This window comes from Zonotrichia albicollis, chromosome 2, assembly GCF_047830755.1.
Source record: "Zonotrichia albicollis isolate bZonAlb1 chromosome 2, bZonAlb1.hap1, whole genome shotgun sequence".
NCBI lineage: Eukaryota > Metazoa > Chordata > Aves > Passeriformes > Passerellidae > Zonotrichia > Zonotrichia albicollis.
Window position 1 is genome coordinate 3,216,305 of NC_133820.1, and position 17,921 is coordinate 3,234,225.

Sequence of the window (17,921 nt, forward strand, 5' to 3'; positions counted from 1 at the left end):
TGAAATTATCTATAACTAACTCTCAGATAATTTCTCAGGTTGAACCAATGAAATTTGGATAACATTTGGCACTTGGCAATAATACAGCCAGGTTAAGGTATTTAAGCATAAATATAAACAATAATGGAAAAAAAAAACAAACCAAGAAAATAAATAAGCCTTTTAAAAATTAAGACTTGTTTCTATTTAAATGAACACAGTTAGGGAAGCTAACATAATGGTGAAAATCTTTTGTCAACTAACTCAAAGTCACTACAAACTTTATTTCTGTGTTCCTTCCTGAAGCTGAAATAGCATGTTACAATGACATTATAGTAAATATGGCCAGACAGGTTGTGAGGTATAGTCCTCTATTTTCCTTGCTTTTAAAGAAATAAAATACCTGTTACAGATCTCTTCTGTATAAAAATACTGCAAGTCTTTCTTTCTTCTTGTTTGCTGTATAGATCAAATACACAGCTTTTATGTCCATGGTTTTTTTCTGTTATTCAGTCACTTAATATTCAAATGGCTCTAAGTTTTAGTAACACTGGTTTTTACTTGGAAGGATTTTTCACATGTTTTTTTTTTTCTTTTGATATTTACTATCTGCATTAACAGTCAGTCAAGAGCACCCACCCTTTAGGATTAACAGATAGAAAACAAGTTTGCTTCTATTTTTAAGGCATTTATACTCAGTATTTGAGTGTCTTGTGGGTTTGAAATTTCAACATTGCGTTTCCCAAGCTGTTGCCAAGATCTCCTTTAAATTCTGCCATTTGTCAGCCATCACTTTTCACCTGCGATGCAACTTTGCTCCTTTTTTGTTTTCCTCTCCTGAGCAACATCATTTTGGTACCTTACACAGGAACAGGGCTGTTCTTTGTATGAGTTTCTAGAGCTTTGATACTGCTGACAATCTTCTTTTGAGGGCCCACCACGGTAACACCAACTTTCTTCATGTCACTGGAAAAAAGAGGAGGTGTGTGAGTGAGGACACTGAATTTCACAGCTCTGCTCCCAGCAAACAGCAATGAACCTGCCCATCTCACACTGCTGCACTTCAGGAGCCTCCAGGTACAGGGATAATGCTGAAACACAAGCCCTGCTGCAAAAAACCATAGAGCAACTGCCTGAAAACATGAGGAGCCTGCAAAAAATTAGTCAAAGCTCATTTAGCCTTGTTGTGGAAGAAAACATGGAAGAAAAGGCAATGAAATCGTTCTCCAGTGATGCAAGCACCGAGGTTTGGGGTTTTGGGGCAAGGGGGTCACTGCTGGATCAGCTCAGCCTCTCTAACACCTCCATCCCTCACCAATCTGATGGCTTTTCCTGGGCACTGCTGACACATCACTGGCTTGTCAAAGGTCCTCTGAGCTCTGCTATCAGCACTGAGGTGAAGGAATCCATGGCCAAGCTTCCCTCCCCTGGTTCTCCCCTCCTGTCTGTCCAGGATCTCGGCCTCATTGTTCCTTGTGCAACACAGAGGTGCTTGAACACCTGTGCAGGGCTAATTAACCAGGGGCCCACAGGAAATTGGGCATTCCTAGAGGATTTCCACACTGTCCCCAAAGGGTAATTGTTACAAAAAGCAATTAGCACCCTTTTAATAGATGCAGTAATACACTAATTAATGGCATTGATGTGTTTAATTGTTGGCAGCACAGCTGCTGCATACTTCTCCATAACTTATTGTGCATCCAGCCAGCCAAACTGGGAATTAAGATTTCTTTTGGCATTAAAGTTTTAACTGTACTTGATACCTTTTCAGGTGCAGAAAGAACATTACCCTACTCCTACTTGTCATTAGAACAAAGATGGATTGCATTTAGAATGTAATAAACTTGCCATTTGCTCACTTCCAAGCGTAGCAGAAGGGAGCCCAGCTCCTGAGTAATTATTAGCATGGAGGAGGAAAACAGCTACAAAGAATTTGCCCCTTCACCTGGTTTGGTGTAATATGGGATGGGCAATAAAGGGAAAGATTGGTAATGTGCCAGCTATGGAGAAAGTGTCATGTAAATTTAGAATTTAAAGAATCAACAGAGAAACTTCAGTGAAAGGAAGTGATGCTAGTGTACCAGATGATGCATGGTGCTACTCTATTGGAAGAAATTGGGAATTTCCTTGTATTTAGTGACAAAAAGCTGTGACCACGGCCTTCACACAGTCACCAGACACAGATTTCCTTCATGGCCATTTCAACTACAATAAATAACTCCCATTTGTCTCTTTAAATGCAAGAAAATTTTAGCTAAGAATTGGGAACGCCATATAAAAGTGCTACCTTTGTGCTTATGTTTGAACTTGTAGCTGTGATGAAAACCCACATCAGACTGCAACTTACTCTGTGGAAATCTTGGCTATGGTGTCACAGGAGCTGTACTCCACCCCAGTGAAGATGTCCTTGCACTGCCCTGTCCGGAATCCGTTGAGCCAATCGCCCGCGGTGCGGAAGGCTGAGATGTCAACGCTGCTTTGGTCCAGGAGGAGATTTGATGGCCTGAAGTGAAAGAATAATGCAATGGAATTTAGGGGACAGGGAGAAACACAGCTTTGTTTTGTGTCTAACTCAGCAGTGGCAGGAGCATCCAGGCTGGATGTGGCTTTGCTGTTTACCTGTGGGAGTTCTCAGCTGCTGAGGCCACCATGGGACTGGTGCTGGCAGCTCTGACAAATGCAGTGCAATCATCCTGCTGAACAGCACCAGCTTCCCATGCCTGTGTTTAAATCACTGCAGCATTCACAAAGTGCATTGCTACCGCCCAGTTTAATGTTAACAAAGACTAAATTAGGTTATATTTATGTGATTCACCTAGTCCCAAACATCACACAGACAATGCACACTCCCGGCTCCAAGCTGAGTGCGTTGGTAGAATTTGGTCATATCAAATGTTCAGAATATTGTGGCCCACTGAAAAATCCTACTACATTAGAAGCTTCAACAACATGCAAAGTACCTTATTTTTCTTGTTTTATTTCAGGCTTAAAGCCAAGCATGTGCTTGGCTGTGCTGTGCCTGAGACTGAACTAGAGAATGTTCAAAGCAGTTATCTCTGCAACTTCACAGTCTATTTTCTGCCCCAGGATTCTTTTTCTCTCTAGCAACCTGCACAGGAGTCTGACTACTGCTGCTGAACCCATTTGAAGTGACTTTTGTCCCTGAAAGCAGTGAAAATGAGAGGTGGCTGCACTGACAGCATAATTTAAAGGCAGTGATTGCACAGTATAACAGGTAGGTGACAGCTGCCGGAACTGGAGAACTGATCTGGGCTGTAAAACACTCTCTTCTCTCCAAACCCAAGTCATCTCTGTTCATCAATGGAACCAACATAGATAGGAGGAGATTTTAAAGGCACCAAGAGAACCACATATTTAAACATAATGATTTTAACCTCATAGGAACCCTAGAAATTCCAAATCCTTCTCAATTCCAGTATGTCTTAAATTTCACCAAAATCAGCAGCACTACATCACATCTTTGCAGTACACCTGACTTGCCCTGGAATCAGAGGACACCACATCAGTTACATAAGTAACATTAGTTACATCAAGACTTTTACCTTTCATTTTTGAAGAAAAGAACAATGATTTTTAGTATTGGCCACATCTTAAACAGCTCTTTTTACTCTGTTATCAATCAGCTGATTTTTTCAGGCTCAGAAAGGTAATACACTATTTTTTTCCCCTTCTGGGAATGCAGGACATAATTAAAGAGCTACTTGGATGCTGGAAAATCTTAACCCCAAACACACACAGTCAGTTTTCACCAGGTCCCAGAGGAGCTGAGGTGTCCCTGATGGGGACAGGTTTTGCCTGGCTCCCTTCCCTCCACAGCCCAGCCAAGACTGTGCCCACTGACACCAACTCTGGACTTCACAGGCTGGGAACAGCCACCCATGGAAAGAAAAGCAACAGAAGACACAGAAACTTGCTCTGTCCCCAGAACAGCAGCTCACTTCATGTGCTGGTGCCATGGTGAAACCAAATCTTAGACACCTACATAACACCCAGCTTTAAAGGCTCAGTTTGATAATCAGGCCCAAGATAGTATTAATCAGTAGCTGTAAGGCCTGAACTTCACTGACTACTGTTTGTCATGTGAAGAGCCAATGGTTTTTTATTTATAGTTTTCTGGGTACAGTGGCTGGAATCCCAAGATATTAATTAAGAGTATTTATGAAGTGTTCTTAGTGATAAAGCACAGATTTTTTTTTTCCCCAGCTTAGTACACCTTTTTAACTTAAGTCTAATAAAACAAGGTCTGACTCAAGAATCACTAATGAAAAAAAAAAGTATAAACAAGTTGAAATAGAACAGGTCTCTAGGATTAGGAATTAGAGTGGCCCAAAAGAGCCTTCATGTTTATTACTTGGATCAAAGTATCATCATGACAAAAAATATGACCTAATTTTAATGCGAGTGACCTCAGAGTAACCAGCACTGTAAAGTATCATTTTTCTTCTTGCAGGATTCCAAACAGAAATTAGTTACTTTCCTCCTCAGAGAGGACATCTGGACTGTTTATCAACGAGCAGGAATTCGCCTCGCTGCGAAGAGCCTGCGCTGTCTCCTCGTGTGCACCAGGGGAAAGCTGGGCTTGCAGAGCATCTGCACACCCTGGCAGGTTTTTCCCCCTGCCCCAGCCCCTAGACAGAAGGGCTGACCAGGGAATTTATGGTCTGGGTGATGTGTGCCATGAGCTCACGCTTTAGCAGACAAATTAGACGGGCTGCAGTCCGTGCAGCTGTAAACGACGTCCTGCAGGGCTCCACCTGATCCTTTACAGCTTTTCATAAATCAGTACCTACCAGCTTCAGGAGAGAGTCATTAAAAAGAAATCATGGAAATTACTTGTTTGCTCAGGGGAAGTGAAATAGAACATTTCTCTCCATCTTTTCTTCTCTCCCCTCCTTTTTTATTTTCTTTTTCCTTTCTTTAACTCTTTTTACCTTGTTGCTCTCACTAACTATGATACACCCTCTCATAACATCTTTTGACAGTCATGGCAAGATTTTCTATCCTGTTCACCCTGACTTTTGTTGTATCTACTACACCTACGAAGTTGTATTTACTGACATGTGGTGCCCAAAAAAAACCCCCAACAAACAGCAAGACTCAGTTTGGAGAGACAAATTGAACAGTGAGATTCCAGTTATAAAACATCCCATGGCTGGAGGCTTTCTCTGGATGTGTCCATTACTTTAACAGTTGGAATTAACCTTTGAGCCATCTGCACTATGGTGTATTGTCATTAGCACAGCTTTTTGAAACAACACAGGGAAAATTTTGCTGCACTAGCAAGAAAAAACACAGAAAACATCATCAGAACCCTTCCCAATACAGCAGGAAAATCTCACCTCTGTTAGGCTGCTGTCTGTGGAGAAAAAGAGACAAACTAACTTGTAAAATCCAGGAATTGAGACAAAGAAAATGAAAATGTCCTGCCACTTCTTCTGCAAATAGACAGAGGAGCTGTGCACACACAATGCCAGACTTTGTACTGTAGGAGCCTCTCTCTTTCCATCCTTTCCTCCAAACAGCACAACCAACCTTCAGTTTTTTTAAATCTGGACTTTCCTTTCCACAGTCAATTTCTTTTAAAGAGGAAAGGATTTTTAAAAAGTCCCCAAAAACATAAAGTAATTTCCTGTGGCAAATTTGAGGTAATTAAAAGCTGATTTAGTATAGTGAAATTGCTCCCAATGAGCCTGGTTGGAACTCAGATCCTATGGGCTTTATGATTATGGTGAGCTGAAGCACAGAGTTGGGGTCTAACAAGAATTTTATTTCAAGAGAAAAATAACCCCAAAACCAAGAGGTGGCACAGAAAGCAAATTCCAGTTTTATCTTCTGTAGCAATCAGAGTCATATGCATACATGTGTATCAACAGGAAACTAGTAAATAAATGACATGCCAAGGAGAAGTAGAGTTATTCTGTTTACTTGATTATCCCTGGACCTTAAAGATAAAAATCATTGGAGTTCCATCTCTTCATGCCCATTTTTAACATGCTTTGAGCAGAATTGGTAATTTAGTCCCTAAATTACAATTCACCTCTTAAAGGGGGCACATGGGCTTTTCCCAAGGGCCTTCCTGGGTTGTTTTCATACTCTCCAAATAATCATGTTGTGGGCTGTTCCTTGGAGTGAAAGGAGAGCTGGAAAAATCAAATAACCAAAGGGAAAAAACAATGCTGTTGAGGCTGCAAAAATGGTACACCTCTCTAAATGTCAATGTTTTTGGTTTTCTAGCTCCATTGTTGGCAAAACAACCAAACCAAACCCAAAAAAAACCCAAACAACCAAATACAAAATAACCCAAAACAACCTAACTTACCACAGCTTCCACTGGGATAATAACCAAATAAAAAATTAACTGCCCCAAAGGTGAATCCTTCAGTCTTCCCTACTCCTTCAGCTGCCCCTCAGAACGTGATTTTCCATGTGCTCTTATTTTTCAGCATCTTGGTGGGATAATGAATCACATGCCTGAGTGTATTCATGCTCCTTCATTTACTCCTTCCCAACAGCAAACCACTAAAGGCAAAAAAAGCCCCCAGCATGTTGCTGAATTTTGGTTTTTTCCCCCCTCATAACCCAGCCTAAGCTGTGCTTTTAAGGAAATACAGGCACATGGCCATTTCCTGGGATGTGTGGCTGGCTGACAGACCCTCAATGCCAACCACTCATTATTGTTAGGACAGTCTGTAAGCTCCTGAGAACAGGCAGAGAAAACAGCTTTATAAAGCTCTCAAAATGCTTAAAATCTACCATTTGCTGTGGAGAGCTTTCCTTTATATCTCACTTTTAGCTGCTCTGCTGTTGCCTATAATCAAAAGGCATCAGTGTTAGAATAGTAAAGTAAAAAGCAGATCTTTATCTGGAAGCTTCCAGGTGTCCCAGTGGTGATGGGCACACCCAGAATCAATTTTCTGTGGTTTTATAAGGTTAATTAATTTAAGGTTAAGTATTTAACAGCTACATCCAACAGGAGATTCAGCTGTCCCAGTAACCCACCCTGGGTCAGCCCCTTGGACTTTCCCCACTTCTTATTTTAGGTCTCTATTTGGAATAAAGAATATTTATTAATCTAAACAATATTTCAGGGATGTGCTCCAAAATCTAGGGAGAAAGGGCAGGAAAAGTACTACAGCCATGCATTAGCAATCTACCAAGCTACAAATATATGAGAAATAAATAAAAAGCTTAGGCACCACTGTGAATTTCTACTTCTGTCACCTCTTTCTAGCATTCCCAGTGTGGAATTGCCACCACCACTAACGAGGGCTCCAAAAACTCCTCAGAAATCCCAATAAACAGCAAAACCTCCCCTCCCCACCAGGCCACCCGCTGGTCCAGCTGCATTTCCATTTAAATTACAGAGCACCCAATCCCAACCCAGTAAATTCTTGTCCCAATTTCACCAAATTAGAGGTGTGAAAGTGCAAATAGATGTTTTACTGTCCCTGTTAACAGCCAGCCCTGCTCACTTCCAACCCCTCACTTTTAAGGGACAATGGCCGAGTGAGTAATAATGACCCCTAGGAAAATCAGGTGGAAACAGGGGTTTGCTGTCTGAAAAGCTCAAGTCCCTAAAATCCTCCTCAGTCTAACCCCTCAATCCAAACTGTGCTTAGACACCGAGGAGTTGGACTTATTCCATTTTGTGATTTGTAGTTAAGTTTCTTTTTTTCCCCGTCCTTCCATATATTCACAATTTTATGTTTAGCAGGTTTCGGAGAGAGAGCTGGAGTTTTAAGTTTACATTACTTGAATTCTTTTAGAGCGAACAGTCTGGGTTAAGGACACAGATTAGATTGTTGCTGGATTTTAAATGAAGCTTAAAGTCCTCACAGAATTTTGCCCTACAGAGCATTTGGCCAAACTCAAACCCCGTTGTTAAGACCCTGACAACATCCAAGGAAAACTGAAATCTCCTCCTCTCTTCCATCCTGGAAGTTCCTAACAGGGAGAAGCAAACAAACAATATTACAGCAGGTCAGCACTATATGTCAAGCATCTGAAGCCTTCTGACCTGAATGGCAAAAAAAAGGGACTTCTCAACAAAGTGTTCAGCCAATCTAAACAGTAATTTCATTGCAAATATTTTTGTAAAAACAGGGCTTGAATTATACTACAAAAAGGAGCAAGTCTGAATTTTTTATTTGCCCTATTCACTGCTCCTTTTGAGTTTGATTTTCATAAAAATCCTAACAAGCTAGAATGCAGTGTTTCCACCAAATTATCAGATTTTAAGTGGAAATAGACTTTGTGAGGAGCAAAGTTTAAAATGCAAATTTTAAATTGTAAGTGCTGCCCCTGGATGTCTGAGAATGTCAGCAGTGAGAGCAGCACAATGAGAGACAGCAAAGCTGAAGGTGTTTAGCAGTGAACCCTTGCAAACAATTACTCAGAAAAATAACAGCTCTTCCAAAGACTGTTCAAAGAAATTATCCAGCCAGTGTTTCAAACTACACATCAAATTTAAGCAAATCAAGGCAGGGTGGCAAACAACTTGCTACCATGAAAATGAATTTAGGAGGAACTAAATATTCATACTTGGAAGAACAACTGACCCTGACCCACTAAATTTTCTGGGCTATATGAAAATAATTTCAGCTATGATTTTTCTGAAATATCCTGAATTTTCAGGTATTCTTCTCCCCCTTCCTTGCAATACACTTATTTCCTCTTCTCCTAAATATGTGCTTGCAGTAAAGAAAAACAACAACAGCAATACCTGACTCTGACTTTCACACTACCAAAAGCAAACACAGAAGCAGGTTGGGATTTTTTTGGTGCAGATTCCGTGTCAGCTTTGCAATCAATCAGAGGTCTGGCAGAAATCCAGAATTTCTAAAGGAATTAAAAGCAAATTTCAATTTTCTTTCAAATGAGGAACTCTGTTCCATAGGTTCATGAAGACTAAATGACTTCAGTCCCCCCTACATCACAGATGTGAACACACAAAGCAGATATGGGAAAGCTGCCCCAACGTTTGAGCTGCCTGAATCCTGTGTCACAACCCTTATACCTCAAGATCACACTGTACTATGACAGATTTGGGACACGTAAAGGCTTTAAATACATTATATTACACACTATGCTTTAAATACATTTTTTCAAATGGCCATGTAAGATTAAGATTCATATGCATAAAATGGTAATATACATTGTAAAAATACATATATATTCATGTGTATATGTATACATATAAATGGAGAATCATAAATTTAAGAAGGAAAAAACCCATAAATCTAAAAAAATGACAAATATAAATCAGTGAAAAAAGTTAAATGGATCAAAAAAAATTTCAAGAGTCCATTTCATATTTGCAGTGTACACAAAGTACTTCCAGTTGCATGACTCAAGTTACAATTTTTTCCCCACACAAATGAAACAACAGCTAAAGAGCCATTTCAGCCTCACCAATTCGCTTGCAGGTGGGTGAAGTGATTCTGACTCCCCAGCCCAAGCTGAGAAAAGTTTCCATCTGCTTTGTATCTGTATGAAATGCTCACAAATGTGAAGCAATACACAGTGGGCTGAAAAAACAATAAGCTCAAGAGGAAAAATAATGAAATTGATCAAAACTGGAAGAACGATGAACTCACTCCCACCCTAAAGATATCCAAACAACCAAAGGACTCTGTTAGAAAAATGAACATCGTGTTCAGAAAACAGGAAAGAACAGCAAGACATAAATCAAATAAAAATATCATGAGATTGTGCTTTAGAAAACCACATGGGTTGCACTGAGTTCTGTTCCTACAGCCCCATACAGAGCTGGTTAACTCCAGGCAGCCTAAGGGACACAAAAACCCCACGTGTCCAGAACCAGTGCAGGTCTTATTAGCAAGAGCTCGGGGTGGCCACCTGATTAAAAAGTGAATTTAGACAGGTAAGAAAGAAATCAGCCATACTCTGTACTTTACAAGGAATAGAAATGGAATTTGTACATGAACCTGAGATGAAACACAACACCAGGAAAGGTATTATGAAACGTTTGCTGGGCTGAGGCTACAAAAACCTTTTGTCAGTGTGAGGTTCAAAGGCACGTAGAACGGTCTGCAAAGCCATGATCAATAAGGATAAAAACATCCCCTTGGGAATCAAGAAATTATTAGATACCATGGAGTGGCCTGAAGGGATAGAAAATTTTAAAGGGAGGAGGGAATTGAAGGCTTTGACTCCTCTTCTGTGAGGTATTAGTGCAGAACGTGCCTGGGCTGTGGCCTGGAATCAGATGTTCAGCCAAGCACATCCTCCAGTGGAGGTCACTTAACAGCAACCAGCACCCAGAGGACAGGGATATCCTATGCACCTCCAGAAATACGTTTTTTAAACAGATACAACGGTGCTGTGACTGATTTAAACAAACATCAGCCCTCAAATCTGTAAGAAGAGACAGGTTTTGCATCTGCACCAGACGTCGTCAGGTTAAACATTTTTCCCCTGACCGAGGATATTCTGAACACCTACAAGCATATGGTGGGCATGAAGCTTTAGCATTCCTCCAGTAGCACCACAGACACAGCCAGAAGAGAGCTGGGACCTCTATAACTTAGATTAATTGCTTATTATGGGTAGGAGGAGAGGCAGTGTGGGAGTGCTGCGGCCTCAAATAACAACTGAGAGCAGCCAGGGCACTCCCCAGAGCCTCGGGGCTGAGTCCCTGAGTGCTTCCCCCTGCTCTGATGTCTGTCCCTCTCTGGGATCCCACTGTGTCCCCTTCCCCTTGAGCTGCCCTGACCCACAGCCCTCCAGTATCACTTACACATTCCTGCACACAAGGCTATGGCAACGCCCCAGCCCATTTTAAGCCTCACTTCTCATTTTTCTGTCTCATTTTTCTCTGTCAGGCTGTCAAAAAGCGCTGCTGAACCTCCAGGCTCAGTCCCTGGCCACCAGCACCAGGGGCTGTCACCTGCCACCAGTGCAGGACACCACAGGGCTGCGCAGCTGGCTGCAGATTTTCACTCCTATCTAAGGTTGAGATTAGTCTGCTTTGACACTGATTTCATGGCACAGGGCTGCCCAGCACCCCTCACTGGTGTTTAAGGATAGGCTGGGCTGTGTTTAAGGATAGGCTGTGTTTAAGGATAGGTTGGGCTGGCCTGCAGACACCAACAGAGGAGATGGAGAGATCACAGATCATTCCCTGAGCTGCAAGAAGCTCCTCCACAGAGGGAACTCCCATGCTGGGACCCCACAGTGCCCTGTGTGTCACCAGGCAGTGAGGGAGAGACACTGCACTGCCTAGCAATGTGCAGGGATGTGGCACTGGAGGGGTAACTGGGAAGGAAAGTAGGAATAAAATCACCTTTGATGCTGCCCTCCTCAGAAATGCACTCAGTATCAAAGCCAAGCAGCAGCAGGAGGAGCATTTCACTGAGAGCTCTCCTAAAGCAGCTGTGAGAGGTTCCCTACCATGCAGGCAGCCTCCTTCCTCCCCTCCTTGCCTCCCCTCGAGCTGAGAGCATGGCACTGTGCTAGGGATGTGCAGCCTCTGCCACCCACTGTGCCCCAAAGCACCGAATGGAACAGGAGAGACAAAAGGGAACAATAAATATCCTCCTGTGGAGCTCCTGCACAGAATCCAGCAGGTTGGAACAGTGCTCAGCCTGAATTTGGTCCCCTCTAGAGGATATCAGCTTCTACTGGCTATGAACAGGTAACTGGAAATTATGGCTCCACACTGTTTTTATCCCTGTTGCAGTTCAAATCTGCAACTGGACGGACCACAAACAAGACAACAAACATTTTAATTCTGTTTGGAATGAAAAACGTTCAGCCCTAGTTTCTGCAATCAGATCTCCAAAGCTAAACAAGATAGTTATGATTTCCAACTCCCCTAGTCATCAGATTGCTGCAGCACATCCCTATAAAATCATTCTTTGCACCAATGATTTGCCACATAGTGGTGCAAGGTCTTTGGAAGAAATGTACTTGACTGAGAAAATGCTGTTTAAACAGTTTGGAGTTTTCCCCAAAAATGTGTTGTTGTTTTTTTCTGTTACCTCCTAGAAATAATTGCTTCTGCAAGCATGTTGGTTTCCTACACGTTAAACACTCACCAAGCAAAATTATTCAAACATAATTTTGTGCGAGCCATCTTCTCTCAATATTTAAATTTAAAAGCAGAGCCCATTAGTATGCCTGCCTTTCTCCTCCCAGTTTTTCCTTCTTTTTCTGCCCTCTGGCATGGCAGCAGGAGGTAATTAGAGTGGCCAGTGTGTGGCTGAGGATGCAGCACAAAGCCCGGGCCAGGAAGGAGGAGGAGGAGAGGTCCATGGCAGTCGCACAGCAGGCTGCAGGATCAATGCAGCTCTTCCCTCTGCCTTTGCTCCTTTTCCCTCAGCCTTCCCATCCAATTGCCCTGGTGGGAAGTGTGCTGCACCACAAGGAGAGGTCTGACAGCAAGGTTTTCTGTGCTCCCTTTTGAAACCTGCCTCTTGTCAGGCTCTGGTCTCTTGTCCAGGGGCACTCAGAACACCCTCCAGGGCCCGGCTCTGAAGCAGCAGAGGAGCAGAGTACTTTTCTCTCTGACTCTGCCTGCTGACAGAGGATTTGGCACTACCATTCATGCTAAAAATACTTTACCACTCCTTCAGTAAGAGTATGACATTTTAGTGCATTGTACAAACCGAGTCTCTTTAACACTACTTAACTAAAGCTCTTCTTTCACCACGTCTTCATTATGCCCTTAGGTGTCAACACACTCTTCAGCTGCTCTCTCTCAATGAGATAATTCTTATCTCATCATAGTGATGATGTTCCAGAGTGTGTTGAAAACCCAGGATTAAAAATGAATGTTTTAAATGCAATTAGGAACATTGCACAAGTTGAAAATTAATTCCTAGTTCACACATTGATCTAAGAGGGAGTATAAGTGCATTTTTAGGTCTGTGAGCACTACTGAAAAACAAAAAAAAGAGATTACTCAGATGATTAAAGTTAACATGACTTGTCAGAGAAGAGCCTAAGTGTATTTGGACCCAATTCAGAAAGATACTTAGGAACATGGCTGTCTATAACCTGTGAAACACTAAGCACTTACAACACCACCAAAGGGCAGAAGGAAAAGGAAAATACCACAATGGCCAAATCTGCCAGCTGTGTTTTTCTCAAAAAACCTCTGCTCAGTCTTACAGTAGGTTTTATATCCTTAGCACAAAAATCTTTCACAAGTTGGATGAATACTAGCAAATAAATAATAAAATAACCACAGTAATGATAATAATAATAATAATAATAATAATAATAATAATATTATATCCTTCTCTCAAGAGAGAAGGTGGTAAAGAGTGCAAACAAATTCTAATTACAGGAGATGAAGGAATCAAAGAGGTTCATGAGCAATGCAAGATCTAGTATGTCACCTTGCCGCCGCGTTGGTGATTATTTTCAGACTGCTGGGATTACGGATCAGCTTATCCAGGATGCTGACAATCTGCTCAAACTTGGGTCTGTTGTTTCTGTCCTTCTGCCAGCAGTCCAGCATCAGCTGATACAAGGCAGCTGGGCAGTCCATGGGAGGTGGCAAGCGGTACCCTTCATCCACAGCCTTAATCACCTGCACAAGGAGAAAAGTTTGTGCAAACTTAAAGGCACTTTACAGCAACTTGGGTTTTTATCAGCTGTGAGAACGTTAACGTGGACACTGTGTGTTTAAACAAACGTGTTTATTCACTAATTGTCTCTCCTTTATCTGCAAAGTAAACCAGGCAGTCGATTAGGCATGCAGAAGGGGGAGTTAAGATACAGTGTGTGACTTTGAAGAAGGTGAGTGTGTGGAAAGGATCTCAGAAACTCACACTCACTTGAAATAAATCCACAAACAAAAGCCACAGTTAGTAAGAGCTTGCTTAAGTATACAAAACTTCAAAAGGTCCTGGATATCTCTCCTCTGATTACACTTAGAAAAACAACCTTTCCACATCCTCCAGTGGATGCAGAACTCAAAACACCAACGAGAAAAACAGCCTACCCTGCTGAAAAATCAACATGCCCCTCACTGCCATCCTCAACCAACAGACAAAAGGTCTTGTGGATGATGTCACAGGGCCACAAAATGTTTTTAAAACTTACCTCAGCTATACATTTTCTACTAGGCAGTGCAAGCCCAATTCCTTATAATTTGCCTAGGCTAATAAAATTTGTCTAGATTTTCTGTATTTTTTCCAGAAGGACACATGCAAAACTAAGATTACTTTAGAATTTATGTTGTCCAGAAGATTTTTAATCCAGCCTTTTCACTAGAATCCAACACTTCTTGATCAGGCCTACAGCATCTATTGCCCTATAAACAAAAAAACCCAATGTAGAAAATTCAATGTAGAAAATGATAAAGCCATATTCTGTTAATCTTTCCTTTTCATCTGTATCAATTAATTGAAAAGCAGAAGGAACTATTCTAAATCAGAACAAGGACAAGAGAACAGTTAATGCTTTAAGCAGCCATGAAGGAGAGGTACATAAATAGGTTAATCCTTCCATTTTAGATTTCAATGGGATATTACTAAAGATATTCCACTAATACATCAGCCTGCACAACAGGATACATTAATCTCCACAAAAACAATCATTACCAATTAAAAGAAATGCATAATTTTCTGCAGAGACTTGGGTTGCAAGGGTACCCATTTAAAAGCAAGTTTTCTTCTCTTTTTCCTTGTTTAACATAAAGTAGTACAGAAAAATGTTTGACTACAACTATGTAACTGACTTATTTATTTTAATATAGAACTAGTAACAATATATATCATCTCCTTGGAAAATCTGCTTGTGTGAGTGACTGCACTCCATAAAATTTTGTCCATAAGAAACTCCTGTGGAATAAATCTAAAATTAATAAAACAACAGAAAAAGAACTCAAAATAGACATCATAAAAAATCTTCTTTGGGGAAATGTTATGTTTCTTTAAAAAATACTGGGAGAGCTCCATTAATCATTTGGATTGCAGGCTTGGACAGTTTACTAATGTTACAAAGAAACCTGTATTGGAAGTCTAATCAGATCACTCTCCTTCTCTATTTTATCCATTGATTACTTCCAGAAGCATTTTGGTTCCATTAAACTCTTAGCAGAAATGCTTTGCTTCTCTTTTTCACAAGTGCCAAGAGCAATTTATTCTGTGCATTTGACATTTGCAGAAAACTTCTATAGGATATTATACGAGTGGAACCAAAAGGGGATCAACAGAAATTTAGGAGGGTTTTCTAACAACAAGCCAAGGAATGTAAAAGGCAATGACCTCATTGCAGCGGAATGATTTGCATCATCTTACAGAAAACCACCAATGGGACAAAATTCTCTACTCTGCTCCTTCAGAGGTCCAAAACACTCTGCTATAAAGATGGTGGTTTTTTTAAATTCTAATGAACTTTTACTTGACCAGGGAGATCCGGCGGTTTTCATCTCCACACCTTACTGCATGTCACCATCAAAAACTCAGAGCCACCTGCTCTTGGCCTCCTTTCACAGCTTGATCCCTTATCTGAGAACACAAAAAGCCAACAATTTACTCACATCCTGGTTGGACATCTCCCAGTAGGGTCTCTCCCCATAAGACATCACCTCCCAGAGGACAATCCCATAGCTCCAGGCGTCGCTGGCTGAGGTGAACTTCCGATAGGCGATGGCTTCTGGAGACGTCCATCGGATGGGAATCTTGCCCCCCTAGGAGCAAAACAAAACCAGAGAGTCCATTTGACTGTCCTGCCACAAATATGATTTCATGTGGTTGATTATTTTATCTCTGAGATTCTCAGTAATCGTGATATTGGTGTAAGAAAAACTAGTGCAAGCTGGAAAACGCTGCTGCCATTTGTTATAAGAGCAAAAGAGAGAGTAAAATACATTTCAGTGCAAAATCTACTGATATCTAGATTTACCATAGATTTATCTACAATATAGATTTATAGTACATTACAGCATACATACTTTATAGACACACATATATATATATTTCATATATATATACATATGTATGAGTATGTAGCATAATTCACACAGATAAAAGTAAATGGTAAACCAAGTCTGGTTGATTTTCAGTTATGAAATGTTGGAAACTGCCACATACATCATTAAAGGTGAAAAAACCACTCCAAGGTCCTTGCTTATAACCCAGGTTCTTTTGCACAGCCCAGGAGAGCTGGATTTGGCTAATTTAAAGGCATTGAAGTGAATTCCCTGCATGGCTTCACCAGGTTTTCTGGGACATTCAAGAAAATAAGGGGCCATGATGTTGCTTCACTTCACTAAAGCCAAGCCTCCAGCTAAGACAGAAAGTCAGATTCAGATGGAGTCACTTGTGCAGTGGGAAGAGTGAAAAAATGTCATCTGGGAGAGTGGCTTTGGACATTTTTTACAGTCATAAGAGAAGCAAGCCACCATTAAATGCCAAGCTTGAAGAGAATTGAAGCTACCAGTACAATTAACATGGTAGGTTGGGGAACATCTCTCTCTGGTCATGGCCACCACTTGGTGCTGTAGGTCAAGTTAATAAAATGCACATAAGGAATCTCAGGCTGAGTTTCTAAAATGTGAGAATTAGAGGAAAGAGACAATTCCTGGTGATGCCAGCTTTGACTGAGTCTTTTGAGAAAATAATATCTTCTGAAAGATAGCAGTGCAGAACCTGTTCCTGAAGGCAATTCTGGAGTGAATGTGTTTGTACAGAAAACTGTGAGAGTTTAAAGTTATTTCTAGTTATGCATAACGTGTACAGAATATATTCTGAAGATTTCACACCAGACCAGCTCTTTGCAGTGCTTCTGACACCTCCATTATATTCCAGTCACACACCTCTCCTCACAACCACCTCTGGGGGAGAGAGTGCTCTGACTTCCACTGAGTAACCAGCAAGAAAAAAAGAGATTTAATTATTTTACTGCTTTGCCTACACTCTCATGAACTGTACCTGCACTGAGGGTAGCTGTACAATCATCAGCTTTAGAATCACTGGCTTGATTAACAATAGAAATGCAAGCATTAGTGTTAATGAGAAACCTAAATACAGTCTAACTACACTGAAGCATCTTCATTTTCATGGCTAATATTGCATAAATTAAATTAAGTATAAACAACACAGGCAGTCCTGACTCAGACTACGATTTAGGCCCCCAAAATGTCACTGGATAGGCCTTAGAGGCTTGGCAAAAGTCAGGGAGGGGATTGTCTTGGCAAATGGTTTTTGTGGGTCCCATTCTGTTTAGTAGAGCTCCCTACCAAAAGAGAAATCTTCATTTCCCACACAACCCTTAAAATCAGGTGATCACCAAATTTACACAGCAAAAACAGGACACAGAAGATAAACTGGAGTGTTTGAAACCACTGTTTTATCACTGAAGCCAGATGAAGAGCCTGATCTCTCTCTCTTGGAAAATTAATCTATTGGATGATGGTCTTTAGTCACAAAAAATACATGGTATTTTCTATGCTTTATAACTTTATTCACAATTCCCAGTGCTGCTCCAGAACAGTACCAAGAACATAAAAATGACTTGTTTTTTCTCATACTCAATTAATAAGCTCCCTTTACAAGTGTCCAGGGGCCCTCAGAGAGCCCAAGGCCCAGCCAGGAAACAAGGAAAGCTCTCCTGTAGCCTCGTGTTTTCACAAGAAATCCACTTACAGTTTTAGATGTGAGGCTGATAAAGAAATCAATCTCTCTGTTTTCTATGCTAGAAGTGAGCCCTGGTTTTCAATAAAGAATATGAATCCTGGGGGAAAGCCACATCCTAAATTTACATCAACAAAGACCCCACCACCATGAAGAAGATCGGACATCTCCCAATAGTCAGGGGCAGGAATTTCATATTGGACAGAAGCTATCTATGAAATTGGAGAAACACTTTTACAAAAAAAAAAAGAAAAGAAAAGGCAGCATTAATTAGTCTCCTCACATTTTGGGACTGCTTTATTGCAGAAAGAT

The 17,921-nt window shown here is 41.1% G+C and overlaps 1 protein-coding gene across 2 annotated transcripts in view; it reads right to left on the minus strand.

The window, feature by feature from the left end:
• Nucleotides 1-560: 560 nt before the first annotated feature.
• The window catches only part of EPHA3 (EPH receptor A3), a 171,328-nt gene continuing 153,967 nt past the window's right edge, over nucleotides 561-17,921 (minus strand). For both annotated transcript variants that reach the window (XM_074531577.1, XM_074531571.1), the window contains exons 14-17: nucleotides 15,515-15,664; nucleotides 13,365-13,558; nucleotides 2,327-2,482; nucleotides 561-945 (exon numbers count right to left, since the gene is read on the minus strand). In XM_074531577.1, coding sequence (XP_074387678.1) covers nucleotides 840-945; nucleotides 2,327-2,482; nucleotides 13,365-13,558; nucleotides 15,515-15,664 — 606 coding nt within the window. In that variant the 3' untranslated portion in view covers nucleotides 561-839. The remainder of the gene's footprint in view (nucleotides 946-2,326; nucleotides 2,483-13,364; nucleotides 13,559-15,514; nucleotides 15,665-17,921) is intronic.